We start from the raw sequence: 12,134 nt of genomic DNA, 5'->3' as shown, positions 1-12,134 counted from the left end.
TGGCTCCAACTGTCTAAACAACATTCATGTCAAGGAAAGGTCAACTGACTTGCTTATGTTTATTCCTACTAAAGATTATATACTATCCCTAACTTCTAAACTAACTAACAGAAAACAAAAACATATAGTGTAACACATGCTAACAAGATAAAAGATGCTAACAAGATAAAATAATTCTCTTCAATCCCCCTTTTGGCCTAGCCTAAGCTAGGAGGTATCGGAACTCATTGACCCTGTCTATCATGTCAGTGAAATCTATAATTATTTCTTGCCCTGCCATGGGGGCAACTGGAAACTTGCCCTCGTGTGGTCGAATTGTTCATTTTACATTAAAGTGTGTGCATATTGAACATTCTCTGATATAATTTTCTACAATGGCTGACAAAAATGGATGCCACCAATGTGTTAGATACCGCATCATTTGTGGTTTCCCGCAGTGTGTCAGGCCGTGGGCCTCTTCCAGAACGGCATCTAAGAGACCGGGCGGGAGACCAGGTCTGCCGTCTGGGACCCGCCAAATTCCTTCAACTTTCACTGCTCCCCTTTTCCTTCCAAACTGTTTTTTGTGGAGAAGCTTCTTCTTGATCACAACCAAGTCTTTCCCTCGTATCTTGGTGAAATTTCCTGAACTGTTTTCTCTACCAACAACAAATTGTAACTTGGTTTATAACCTGCAGCCTTCTTTGCTGCCTGATCTGCAGCCTCATTACCTCTTCCCTCCAGAGAGTTCTCTTTACTATGACCTTTGCATTTTACGACTGCGACCTCCGCTGGCTCCACGAGTGCCTGTGTCAGTTGCCTCATGTTTTATAGGAGAGCCTGATGCTTTGTTAAAACCTGCCCGCAACCATTGACAATGTTCTAAGTGAATCGCTCTTACTACATACGCTCAATCTGTATAAATGGTCACTCTTTCCCTTTGATATTTCTAATGCTCTAATAACTGCCTTCAATTCTGCAAGTTGTGCTGACTCTTTACCTGTTATCTTTCCTCTTTCCACTTCCTCAAAATCCTCTTCTAATTTTCTAACTATTGCATAGGCAGCTTTCAGCCACTCTTGTGGGTTTCTGAAACAACAGCCATCTGTGAATAGTATTTCATCTGGATCCTTTAACGGCTCCACCTTGAGGTCTACTCTGATTTTTTCATCTTTCTTCACTTTCTCCTCACATCTGTGTGGTTCACCCTCTCCCATACCATCTGCCATATTTATCCCTTCATGTGTGTATGTTATGTGTGGTGCCGTTAAAATCTTGTCCATCCTGGTCTGTCTAAGTGAGGTCCTGGTGAATGCTGCTGAGCTGACCAGTGATACCACACTATGTGTTGTAAGAACTGTCAGAGCATGAACCATCACTAAATGTGCTGTTTTTTGTAAAAGTTTTGCTACCCCTGCTACATGCCTTACACATGGTGGCTGCCTGTTTTCAATGGGGTCCAGCATTATACTTGCATACATTAATACTTTCCTTTCACCCCCTTTTTTCTGACAGAGAACACCATTTACTGTATGTTCTCCTTCAGAAACATCCAAAAAGAAAGGCTCTTTATAATCTGGAACTGCCAAATGTGCAGATGTCGTGAGTGCCTGTTTAAGGTTTCTCTCCCTCAGTTGTGCATGTTAGCCGGGCTGCCAAATTACGCATTCCCTGTTCATTCACCATTGCACATAGGGGCATAGTCTTTTCTGAATATGAAGGAATAAAATGTTTACTATAGCTCGTGAGACCCAGAAATGACAACATTTCAACATGTTCAGCAAAGTCGACCTGCGCAGCCACACCCTCAGGCCCAACACACCAACACGGTGATGTAATCATCCAGAAATTTCCCTATAACCTTTCTCTAAACACATCCTGATACACCTCATTATTCTTACGGTCGTAAAACAGAGTGACATGATAGGGATCAACTGGCGGGGCAAAGGGACCCAGCATCGACAACCAGGGCCTCCAGCTCTGAAACAGTGCCACAACACCGACACCAGGTGAGGTCTCAGGCTCAAGTTCTCCCCAATAAATGTCCACCCACACCCCCTGTTCTGGAGAGGGTGTCACACTCATCAGCATTTGTCCCTTCACACCTTGGTGTGAAATGCAGCAGTTCAGTTTCAGTCCATTAGGAAATTGCACCAAAAGACCTTTATCTCCACACAGAATAGCTGCTCCTGTCCTCACCAGGAGATCTCGTCCCAACAGGTTGATAGGGCAATGTGGTGAAATCAAAGGGGTGCAACACAGTCTGTCCAGCAAAACGAGTCACTAATGGAACAGAAAACGGCAGTCTCTCTGGGCTTCCTGAGAACCCCACAAGCTCGACGGTGTCAGATAAAATCAGCTCCGATAAATTCTGATAAATTCCATGAGATGGTGGAACACTGCCTAGTACCTCCGGGTAGTTGTGATATGGACAGTCCCTTTGCCAATGACCATACCCTTTGCAGGCATGACACTGATCTCGGCCTAAGTACCCGCCTATCAAGCCATATCTCTGCCCGCCGCGTCTCCCACACATGCCTCCCCTTGGACTGACCCAATACGGGTTTATCGGAACAAAATTTTGCTGCGGACCTAACGGATCTGGCTGCAACTGCCGAGGAAACTGCTGATCCATCTGTTTCTTCCTTTCGTTTATCATTAAGCTTTTTCCGTGCCTCATCTAACTGCATTTTTAAGAGCTGTTCCTGCGCTGTAATCACCCCCTCTTTCTTTCCCTGTTGTTTAGCTTTAAATGTGTTGATGTGGTGAGAGAGATGTCTCTCTCTGACATCTGTTGTACTGCCTGGAAGGTCAGGATTTCCTTCCATGGCTTCTTTCACTAACTGTGGAAGTCCTAAAATTATGGCCTGACGGAACAAAGTGGTGTGTAAATTATCTGAGCCAAGATGGCACCCTGTGGCACACATCCATTCCTCTTTACACCTCATAAGGAACCAATGTGCCGCCTCACTTTCCTCCCACTTAAATCTTAAGTTCTGCATTGCTCCTGGAGATATCAGAAATATCTGTCTCATAGCTTCACCAACCCTGGTTGCACAAGACCCAAAACAGAAATTCTCTAAATTCAATTTTTCCTAAGTTATCTTTAACCTCTTCCTGTCCCTGTTTGATCCTTCTAACCTGTCTCCGAAGTTCACCCACTGTCTCACATAAATCCTGTATTTCTTCATCTCTGTCCACATCTAACTGACCACTATTAATAGTCAAGACTGGCAATTGATACGGGGGTGGGGAAGTGGTAGTGAGTAATAAACAAGATAAAAGATGCTAACAAGATAAAATAATTCTCTTCATTGTGTAGAACTCTTAAGTTTTGGAGGAATTACCATCCATCTTCTGTTGCTTCTCCCTAATGTTTGTGATGAATTGCCATGATTATACCTCTGTCCAATGAGCGCAGTGGGTATTTATGTGAACGGATACATGGAGTAGAACAAGTTCTACAAGTTTTGTTAGATCCTGATCCTGATAACCACAGTTTTTAAAAGGAAGTCTTCAAAGGCATTTTCTTATTCAAGGGCATAAGGTGTCAATGGGCACATCTCTGTGAATACACCTGATTTGTTTCACTTGGGACTTGATTACGGTAAGAAATTTGTTATTTTTATTGATGTTACTGCATAAAATGTAGCATTCAAAAAATGTACAACCCCCCCAAATTAAAGATACATTTTTCATTTAAAATGGGATCAGGGCAAATAGGTTTTCCAGTATTGTATGAGCATGGATCCAAATTCTGTTTTAATTCCTGAATTGGTTATATTTTCACTATAAATGGATTTTTAGTCTTCGTTAATTGACTTTAGTTAAAAATCCGTTTAGGAAAATTTTGAACATTTTTAGCTACATGTAACCACAGATTAGTATTCATTAACATTCAAATTGAAGTGCGATGTGTTTAACTTACAGATCAAAATATAAATGAGGATTTTTTTCATGTTTAATTTAATTTTCACAATTATTTACAGAGAACTAGTTTAGGGTTCTATTGGTTGTGAAACAAAAAGATAAAAATCTAAAACAAAACTGAAATGTAATGACATCAAAAACTTTATACTGACAATGTATCTCCTCAAAAGACATACTTATGTAGTACCTGATGAAGCATATTTGACAAGTTATCTCTTGACTTCTTAAATTTTGCACATGTATTTTCTCTCTCTAAAAATAAAATATTACATATCATTTTTACATTTCACAGAAAGCAAACAAGAAAAATGGGACCCATTGTGTTCTTTCTGATAGCAGGTATTTTCTTTAATGTGCACAAGCAATTCTTATGTGGATACCAGTGAAATTTTGAAAAACATCAATTTTATCACTGTAATTTTGCATCACAACAGGACTAATTGGTCCATCAGCCACAAACACTACAGGTAATAACATCACTGTATACTGTACTTTCCAAGATTAAGGTATTTCTGCACTTCAGTTAATGTAAAACTTTCTCTCTTCATCAACTGCCAACACAACCTCACAAACAAACAATGTAACTTCATTGGCAGCCAATGCAACTTCAACACCAAGCAATGTAACTTCACCAACAGCCAATGCAACTTCAGCCCAAGCCAATACAACTTCAACACCAAGCAATGCAACCATGTCAACAGTTAATGCAACTTCACCGCCAGTCAATGCGCGACCTCGTCATCAGTCAATGCAACTTCACCAATAGCCAATTAACTTCACCCACAGCCAATGTAACCTCCTCATCAGTCAATGCCACTTCGCCATCAGTCAATGCAACCACGCCACCAGCCAATGCAACCACGCCACCAGCCAATGCAACCTCGCCACCAGCCAATGCAACCTCGCCACCAGCCAATGCAACCTCGTCACCAGTCAATGCAACTACGCCTCCAGTCAATGCAACTACGCCTCCAGTCAATGCAACTACGCCTCCAGTCAATGCAACTACGCCACCAGCCAATGCAACTACGCCACCAGCCAATGCAACTACGCCAGCCACCAATGCAACTTCGCCACCAGCCAATGCAACTTCAACACCAAGCAATGCAACCATGTCAACAGTTAATGCAACTTCACAGCCAGTCAATGCGACCTCGTCATCAGTCAATGCAACTCATCAACTTCCAACACAACCTCACAAACAAGCAATGTAACTTCACCAACAGCCAATGCAACTTCAGCCCAAGCCAATACAACTTCAACACCAAGCAATGTAACTTCACCAACAGCCAATGCAACTTCAGCCCAAGCCAATACAACTTCGACACAAAGCAATGCAACCATGTCAACAGTTAATGCAACTTCACCGCCAGTCAATGCGACCTCGTCATCAGTCAATGCAACTTCATCAATAGCCAATTTAACTTCACCCACAGCCAATGTAACCTCCTCTCATCAGTCAATGCCACTTCGCCATCAGTCAATGCCACTTCGCCATCAGTCAATGCCACTTCGCCATCAGTCAATGCCACTTCGCCATCAGTCAATGCCACTTCGCCATCAGTCAATGCCACTTCGCCACCAGTCAATGCAACCTCGCCACCAGCCAATGCAACCTCGTCAACAGTTAATGCAACTTAACACCAGTCAGCCAGTCAATGCGACCTCGTCATCAGTCAATGCAACTTCATCAACTTCCAACACAACCTCACAAACAAGCAATGTAACTTCACCAACAGCCAATGCAACTTCAGCCCAAGCCAATACAACTTCAACACCAAGCAATGTAACTTCACCAACAGCCAATGCAACTTCAGCCCAAGCCAATACAACTTCAACACCAAGCAATGCAACCATGTCAACAGTTAATGCAACTTCACCGCCAGTCAATGCGACCTCGTCATCAGTCAATGCAACTTCACCAATAGCCAATTTAACTTCACCCACAGCCAATGTAACCTCCTCATCAGTCAATGCCACTTCGCCATCAGTCAATGCCACTTCACCGCCAGTCAATGCCACTTCGCCACCAGCCAATGCCACTTCGCCACCAGCCAATGCAACCTCGCCACCAGTCAATGTAACCACGCCACCAGTCAATGCAACCACGCCTCCAGCCAATGCAACTACGCCTCCAGCCAATGCAACTTCGCCGCCAGCCAATGCAACTTCGCCGCCAGCCAATGCAACTACATCTCCAGTCAATGCAACCACGCCACCAGTCAATGCAACCTCGCCGCCAGTCAATGCAACCTCGCCGCCAGTCAATGCAACCTCGCCGCCAGTCAATGCAACCTCGCCGCCAGTCAATGCAACCTCGCCGCCAGTCAATGCAACCTCGCCGCCAGTCAATGCAACTTCGCCGCCCCATGTCAATGTAACCACGCCACCAGTCAATGCAACCTCGCCGCCAGTCAATGCAACTTCGCCACCAGTCAATGCAACTTCGCCGCCAGTCAATGCAACTACATCTCCAGTCAATGCAACCACGCCACCAGTCAATGCAACCACGCCACCAGTCAATGCAACCTCGCCGCCAGTCAATGCAACCTCGCCGCCAGTCAATGCAACCTCGCCGCCAGTCAATGCAACCTCGCCGCCAGTCAATGCAACCTCGCCGCCAGTCAATGCCACTTCGCCGCCAGTCAATGCCACTTCGCGCCAGTCAATGCCACTTCGCCGCCAGTCAATACAACTACATCTCCAGTCAATGTAACCACGCCACCAGTCAATGCAACCTCGCCGCCAGTCAATGCAACCTCGCCGCCAGTCAATGCAACCTCGCCGCCAGTCAATGCAACCTCGCCGCCAGTAAATGCCACATCGCCGCCAGTCAATGCAACCTCGGCGCCAGTGAATGCAACCTCGCCGCCAGTCAATGCAACCTCGCCGCCAGTCAATGCAACCACGCCACCAGTCAATGCAACCTCGCCACCAGTCAATGCAACTTCGCCACCAGTCAATGCAACTTCGCCGCCAGTCAATGCAACTACATCTCCAGTCAATGCAACCACGCCACCAGTCAATGCAACCTCCTCACCAGTCAATGCAACCTCGCCACCAGTCAATGCCACTTCGCCACCAGTCAATGCCACTTGCCGCCAGTCAATGCCACTTCGCCGCCAGTCAATGCCACTTCGCCGCCAGTCAATGCCACTTCGCCGCCAGTCAATGCCACTTCGCCGCCAGTCAATGCAACCTCGCCGCCAGTCAATGCAACCTCGCCGCCAGTCAATGCAACTTCGCCGCCAGTCAATGCAACCTCGCCGCCAGTCAATGCCACTTCGCCGCCAGTCAATGCCACTTCGCCGCCAGTCAATGCCACTTCGCCGCCAGTCAATGCAACCTCGCCGCCAGTCAATGTAACCACGCCGCCAGTCAATGCAACCTCCTCACCAGTCAATGCAACCTCGCCACCAGTCAATGCAACCTCGCCACCAGTCAATGCAACCTCGCCACCAGTCAATGCCACTTCGCCGCCAGTCAATGCAACTTTGCCGCCAGTCAATGCAACTACATCTCCAGTCAATGTAACCACGCCACCAGTCAATGCAACCTCGCCACCAGTCAATGCAACCTCGCCGCCAGTCAATGCCACTCGCCGCCAGTCAATGCAACTTTGCCGCCAGTCAATGCAACTACATCTCCAGTCAATGTAACCACGCCACCAGTCAATGCAACCTCGCCGCCAGTCAATGCCACTTCGCCGCCAGTCAATGCCACTTCGCCGCCAGTCAATGCCACTTCGCCGCCAGTCATGCCACTTCGCCGCCAGTCAATGCAACCTCGCCGCCAGTCAATGCAACCTCGCCACCAGTCAATGCAACTTCACCACCCGTCAATGCAACCTCTTCCCCAACCACACCTACTTCAGCAGAGGTCACAACAACTTCAGTCCCTATCAAACGAAAAATAAATTTGGGATTCAGGTTGCAACGGACCTTTACACAGGCCCTTACAAACAAGACCTCACCAGCATTTCTGGAGTTAAAAAAAGAAGTGACCCAAGTGGTAAGAAAGTAATTTCTGTCCTTCTGTCTTTCCTGTTGACTGTCTCTCTCTGTGTTGGCCCCTGTGGAAATCTGTCTGACATATTTTATCACTTCTCCACTTAACTGTCAGTTATTCTCAACTCATTATTGTTTGAACAATTTGTTTTCAGCTTGACCAGGTGTATTCAGAAAAATTTGGACGACGTTTTAATCGAACCATTGTCAACAGTTTTAGGTACAACCATTTTCTTATGAAGGATTTACCCCACAAATCACCTCACAGCATGTAATAAGGAACCCATTTCTCAAATCATATTTGTGCTGCAGACAAGGATCCATTGTGGCAGATTGTGACCTGGTCTTTAATAATGAGAGTTCTCTACCAAATACCAGTTCAGTCAGTCAGACTTTGGTTGATGCTGCTTCCACCACTAACTTTTCCCTCAACATCAACACATCATCCATTTCTGCAACAGGTATGTTTCATTTCTAGGTAAATACATTTGAAATTTGCATCTTAAATTTAGATGAAATGCAGTTGGCAAACTACTTAATGGAATTAATTGTTGTATTTCAGTTGTTCAGACAGCAACTGAATCCCCAACCACAGCTCCTCCTCCAGTCACAGTAACAGGTAAACAACACATACAAAATTACTGCATAGTTTCTTTGTATGATAGTTTTTAATTTAGCTTTTGGTCATTTATCAGACCTTTTTGGTGAAAAAGCTGAACATAGACATGTAAAAGAAACTCTCTAAACTAAAGTCTCACATCAATTATTTACAGTCTCACACTTAAAATTGTTCAATTTGTTTTGTGTGTCAAAATATTTACACAACCTTATAAAAATCCTCATCACCAATTATTGCACCATGAAAGGCAGATGGCATTCAGCAATCCTAACCTTTTCCTCTTGCCAGGTACACATGCCACTTCGCCACCAGTCAATGCAACCTCGCCGCCAGTCAATGCAACCTCGCCGCCAGTCAATGCAACTACACCTATAGTCAATGCAACTACACCTATAGTCAATGCAACTTCACCGCCAGTTACTGTAACCTCGCCACCAACCAATGCAACTTCACCCACAGCCAATGTAACTTCACCACCGCCAGTTACTGTAACCTCGCCACCAACCAATGCAACCTCGCCACCAGTCAATGCGACCTCGCCGCCAGTCAATGCGACCTCGCCGCCAGTCAATGCGACCTCGCCGCCAGTCAATGCGACCTCGCCGCCAGTCAGCAACAACACCTATAGTCAATGCAACTACACCTATAGTCAATGCAACTACACCTATAGTCAATGCAACTACACCTCCAGTCAATGCAACTTCACCGCCAGTTACTGTAACCTCACCACCAACCAATGCAACTTCACCCACAGCCAATGTAACTTCACCGCCAGTTACTGTAACCTCGCCACCAACCAATGCAACTTCACCCACAGTCAATGCAACTTCACCGCCAGTTACTGTAACCTCGCCACCAACCAATGCAACTTCACCCACAGCCAATGTAACTTCACCACCAGTCAATGCAACCTCTTCCCCAACCACACCTACTTCAGCAGAGGTCACAACAGCTTCAGTCACTAACAAACCAAAAATAAATTTGAGATTCAGTTTGCAGCGGAACTTTACACAGGACCTTACAAACAAGACCTCGCCAGCATTTCTGGAGTTAAAAAAAGAAGTGACCCAAGTGGTAAGAAAGTATTTTCTGTCCTTCTGTCTTTCCTGTTGACCGTCTCTCTCTGTGTTGGCTCCTGTGGAAATCTGTCTGACATGTTTTATCACTTCTCCACTTAACTGTCAGTTATTCTCAACTCATTATTGTTTGAACAATTTGTTTTCAGCTTGACCAGGTGTATTCAGAAAAATTTGGACGACGTTTTATTCGAACCATTGTCAACAGTTTTAGGTACAACCATTTTCTTATGAAGGATTTACCCCACAAATCACCTCACAGCATGTAATAAGGAACCCATTTCTCAAATCATATTTGTGCTGCAGACAAGGATCCATCGTGGTAGATTGTGACCTGGTCTTTAATAATGAGAGTTCTCTACCAAATACCAGTTTAGTCAGTCGGACTTTGGTTGATGCTGCTTCCACCACTAACTTTTCCCTCAACATCAACACATCATCCATTTCTGCAACAGGTATGTTTCATTTCTAGGTAAATACATTTGAAATTTGCATCTTAAATTTAGATGAAATGCAGTTGGCAAACTACTTAATGGAATTAATTGTTGTATTTCAGTTGTTCAGACAGCAACTGAATCCCCAACCACAGCTCCTCCTCCAATCACAGTAACAGGTAAACAACACATACAAAATTACTGCGTAGTTTCTTTGTATGATAGTTTTTAATTTAGCTTTTGGTCATTTATCAGACCTTTTTGGTGAAAAGGCTGAACATAGACGTGTAAAAAAAAAAAAAAAAACTCTCAATAAACTAAAGTCTCACATCAATTATTTACAGTCTCACACTTAAAATTGTTCAATTTGTTTTGTGTGTCAAAATATTTACACAACCTTATAAAAATCCTCATCACCAATTATTGCACCATGAAAGGCAGATGGCATTCAGCAATCCTAACCTTTTACTCTTGCCAGTTGCACATGTTGTTCTTCATCATTAGCATTCCACACATGCCAGTAGCCTCAAAACCACAACTTATTTATATCTGCAACATTTGTTTATATGATAGTGTTCAGAAATAGAAAGCAAGCATTAAATTAATATCTAATAGCGATTAGTGATTGCATTTTTGAGTGATGAATGCCACTTAAAACCTTGAAACTTCTTTTTAATTGTGATTTGTAATCACTTATATTTTTTTGTGACTGGAATCGATAACAGCATTATCAGACATCAGAATTATTCACATGAATAAAAATTTTAAAATAAATCCGTTATCAAACTCATTTCTAGCTGAAACCGACACTACAACTGAAGTCAGCACAGCTGAATCTACCACAACTGTCACAGGTAAGAAAGCAACAAAGAATGTTTGAACTATTCTGTACACCTTCCCATTTTGCTCACAGTAGCTATTATATCTTTACAAATAAATTTATGTAGGGCATATTTATGTGATTTACTAAATTTTACATTAAAATGTACAAACATAAACATCCACATGTTTAAGTTAATTATATATCTTATGAGTTATGAACTCAGGTTAGCATTCAAATGAGCTGATTTTGAATCAAACTGAAATAATTTTAATTATGAATCTCTCAGAGAAATCCTTTTTTTCTTATATTCCAGCTACAACATCAGGGAGTGAAACTTGGTCCCCAACAGGATTATTGACATCATTTACATTAACAATGATGGCTGTGGCACACACTCTTATCAACTCAGGCTTTTGATTGCTGCTTGTTTCTTTGTACTTTTGCTTCACCATGTCACAATCATCCAGAAGCAACTCATGGCACAAATCACAACACTAACTTATTAGAGGCTCATGTTCTGATGACACAAGTATATTATATGGTACTAGTTGCAGTATAGGACATTTTAGGATTTTAAAACAACATTCCTTACTTGAAACATTATGTGCTTCAGCTGCAAAATTTTCATCCAGTGAAACTGTTCTTGGTGAACAGTGGAAGGAATGTAAAGTTAATGTCAGCTTCATGTGACAAGATAGTTTTTAAATAATCATTTGAGCTTATAGGGCATCTTTTGGAGCATAACCCATTTATTCAGAAATGTAGATGCAGTTCTGATAATCCTGTAATTTTACAGGGGTCTGGCATGTCCTTCAAATGAACTGCAGCATTTCCAACCAGCTTTATTCAAGAATAAAAGTGCCAAGTTACAATGTAGATTTTATTGCATTATTATTATTGATTTAAAATTCTGCACAATGTTTACTCTGGTATATTTGCTTAATATGTGAAAACAATAAAAATGAATATCTTTGCTAATAAACTCAACTGCCTCTCTGCCCCTTTGACTAAATAATAAAACTAATAATAATTGTTACACCTGGGTTTTCTACTGGACCTGAAAGCAGGCAAACGCAGTACGAATAGTGTCCAACTCAAAAGTCCTCCTGGACTGCAGGGGAAGCACTCATCCAGGTATTTCGGGGCGCACAGAGCGCCAAGCAAACGCGGGAGTCCGGTCCAGTGCGTTTTTCTCTCCAGCAAGGCGGCATGGAGACCTCGAACAGGCAGGGAGAACCGTTACAACAAGTTCTATCAAAAAGCGAA

General features: G+C 43.4%; 2 protein-coding genes across 2 annotated transcripts; both read left to right on the top strand.

The window, feature by feature from the left end:
- The first annotated feature begins 3,075 nt into the window (after window positions 1–3,075).
- On the top strand, window positions 3,076–6,625 carry LOC130526942 (uncharacterized). Its single transcript, XM_057034933.1, has 6 exons — window positions 3,076–3,586; window positions 4,202–4,248; window positions 4,344–4,376; window positions 4,506–4,552; window positions 5,738–6,286; window positions 6,596–6,625. The coding sequence occupies exons 2-6, from the start codon at window positions 4,218–4,220 to the stop codon at window positions 6,623–6,625; spliced, it is 690 nt and encodes a 229-aa protein (XP_056890913.1). The 5' UTR covers window positions 3,076–3,586; window positions 4,202–4,217.
- Window positions 6,626–6,982: 357 nt separating this feature from the next.
- LOC130527436 (mucin-5AC-like) lies at window positions 6,983–11,855 on the top strand. The gene is made up of 12 exons (XM_057035965.1): window positions 6,983–7,387; window positions 7,451–7,486; window positions 7,612–7,920; window positions 8,072–8,136; window positions 8,229–8,377; window positions 8,479–8,535; window positions 8,824–9,609; window positions 9,761–9,825; window positions 9,918–10,066; window positions 10,168–10,224; window positions 10,843–10,899; window positions 11,182–11,855. The coding sequence occupies exons 1-7, from the start codon at window positions 6,998–7,000 to the stop codon at window positions 9,498–9,500; spliced, it is 1,683 nt and encodes a 560-aa protein (XP_056891945.1). The 5' UTR covers window positions 6,983–6,997; the 3' UTR covers window positions 9,501–9,609; window positions 9,761–9,825; window positions 9,918–10,066; window positions 10,168–10,224; window positions 10,843–10,899; window positions 11,182–11,855.
- The last annotated feature ends 279 nt before the right edge of the window (window positions 11,856–12,134 follow it).

This window comes from Takifugu flavidus, chromosome 6, assembly GCF_003711565.1.
Source record: "Takifugu flavidus isolate HTHZ2018 chromosome 6, ASM371156v2, whole genome shotgun sequence".
Classification (NCBI taxonomy): Eukaryota; Metazoa; Chordata; class Actinopteri; order Tetraodontiformes; family Tetraodontidae; genus Takifugu; species Takifugu flavidus.
Note: the sequence above shows the minus strand (reverse complement) of the source record. Positions and strands in the feature narration are given on the sequence as shown.

Coding starts and splice junctions, on each gene's coding strand:
- LOC130527436 (XM_057035965.1), top strand. CDS start 6,998: ATGCCACTTGCCGCCAGTCAATGCCACTTCGCCGCCAGTCAATGCCAC. Junction 7,487..7,611: donor TCGCCACCAGTCAATGCAAC/CTCGCCGCCAGT, acceptor AGTCAATGCCAC/TTCGCCGCCAGTCAATGCCA. Junction 8,137..8,228: donor ACCATTGTCAACAGTTTTAG/GTACAACCATTT, acceptor TTTGTGCTGCAG/ACAAGGATCCATTGTGGCAG.
- LOC130526942 (XM_057034933.1), top strand. CDS start 4,218: ATGGGACCCATTGTGTTCTTTCTGATAGCAG. Junction 4,249..4,343: donor TGTGTTCTTTCTGATAGCAG/GTATTTTCTTTA, acceptor GCATCACAACAG/GACTAATTGGTCCATCAGCC. Junction 6,287..6,595: donor CTTCGCCGCCCCATGTCAAT/GTAACCACGCCA, acceptor CTTCGCCGCCAG/TCAATACAACTACATCTCCA.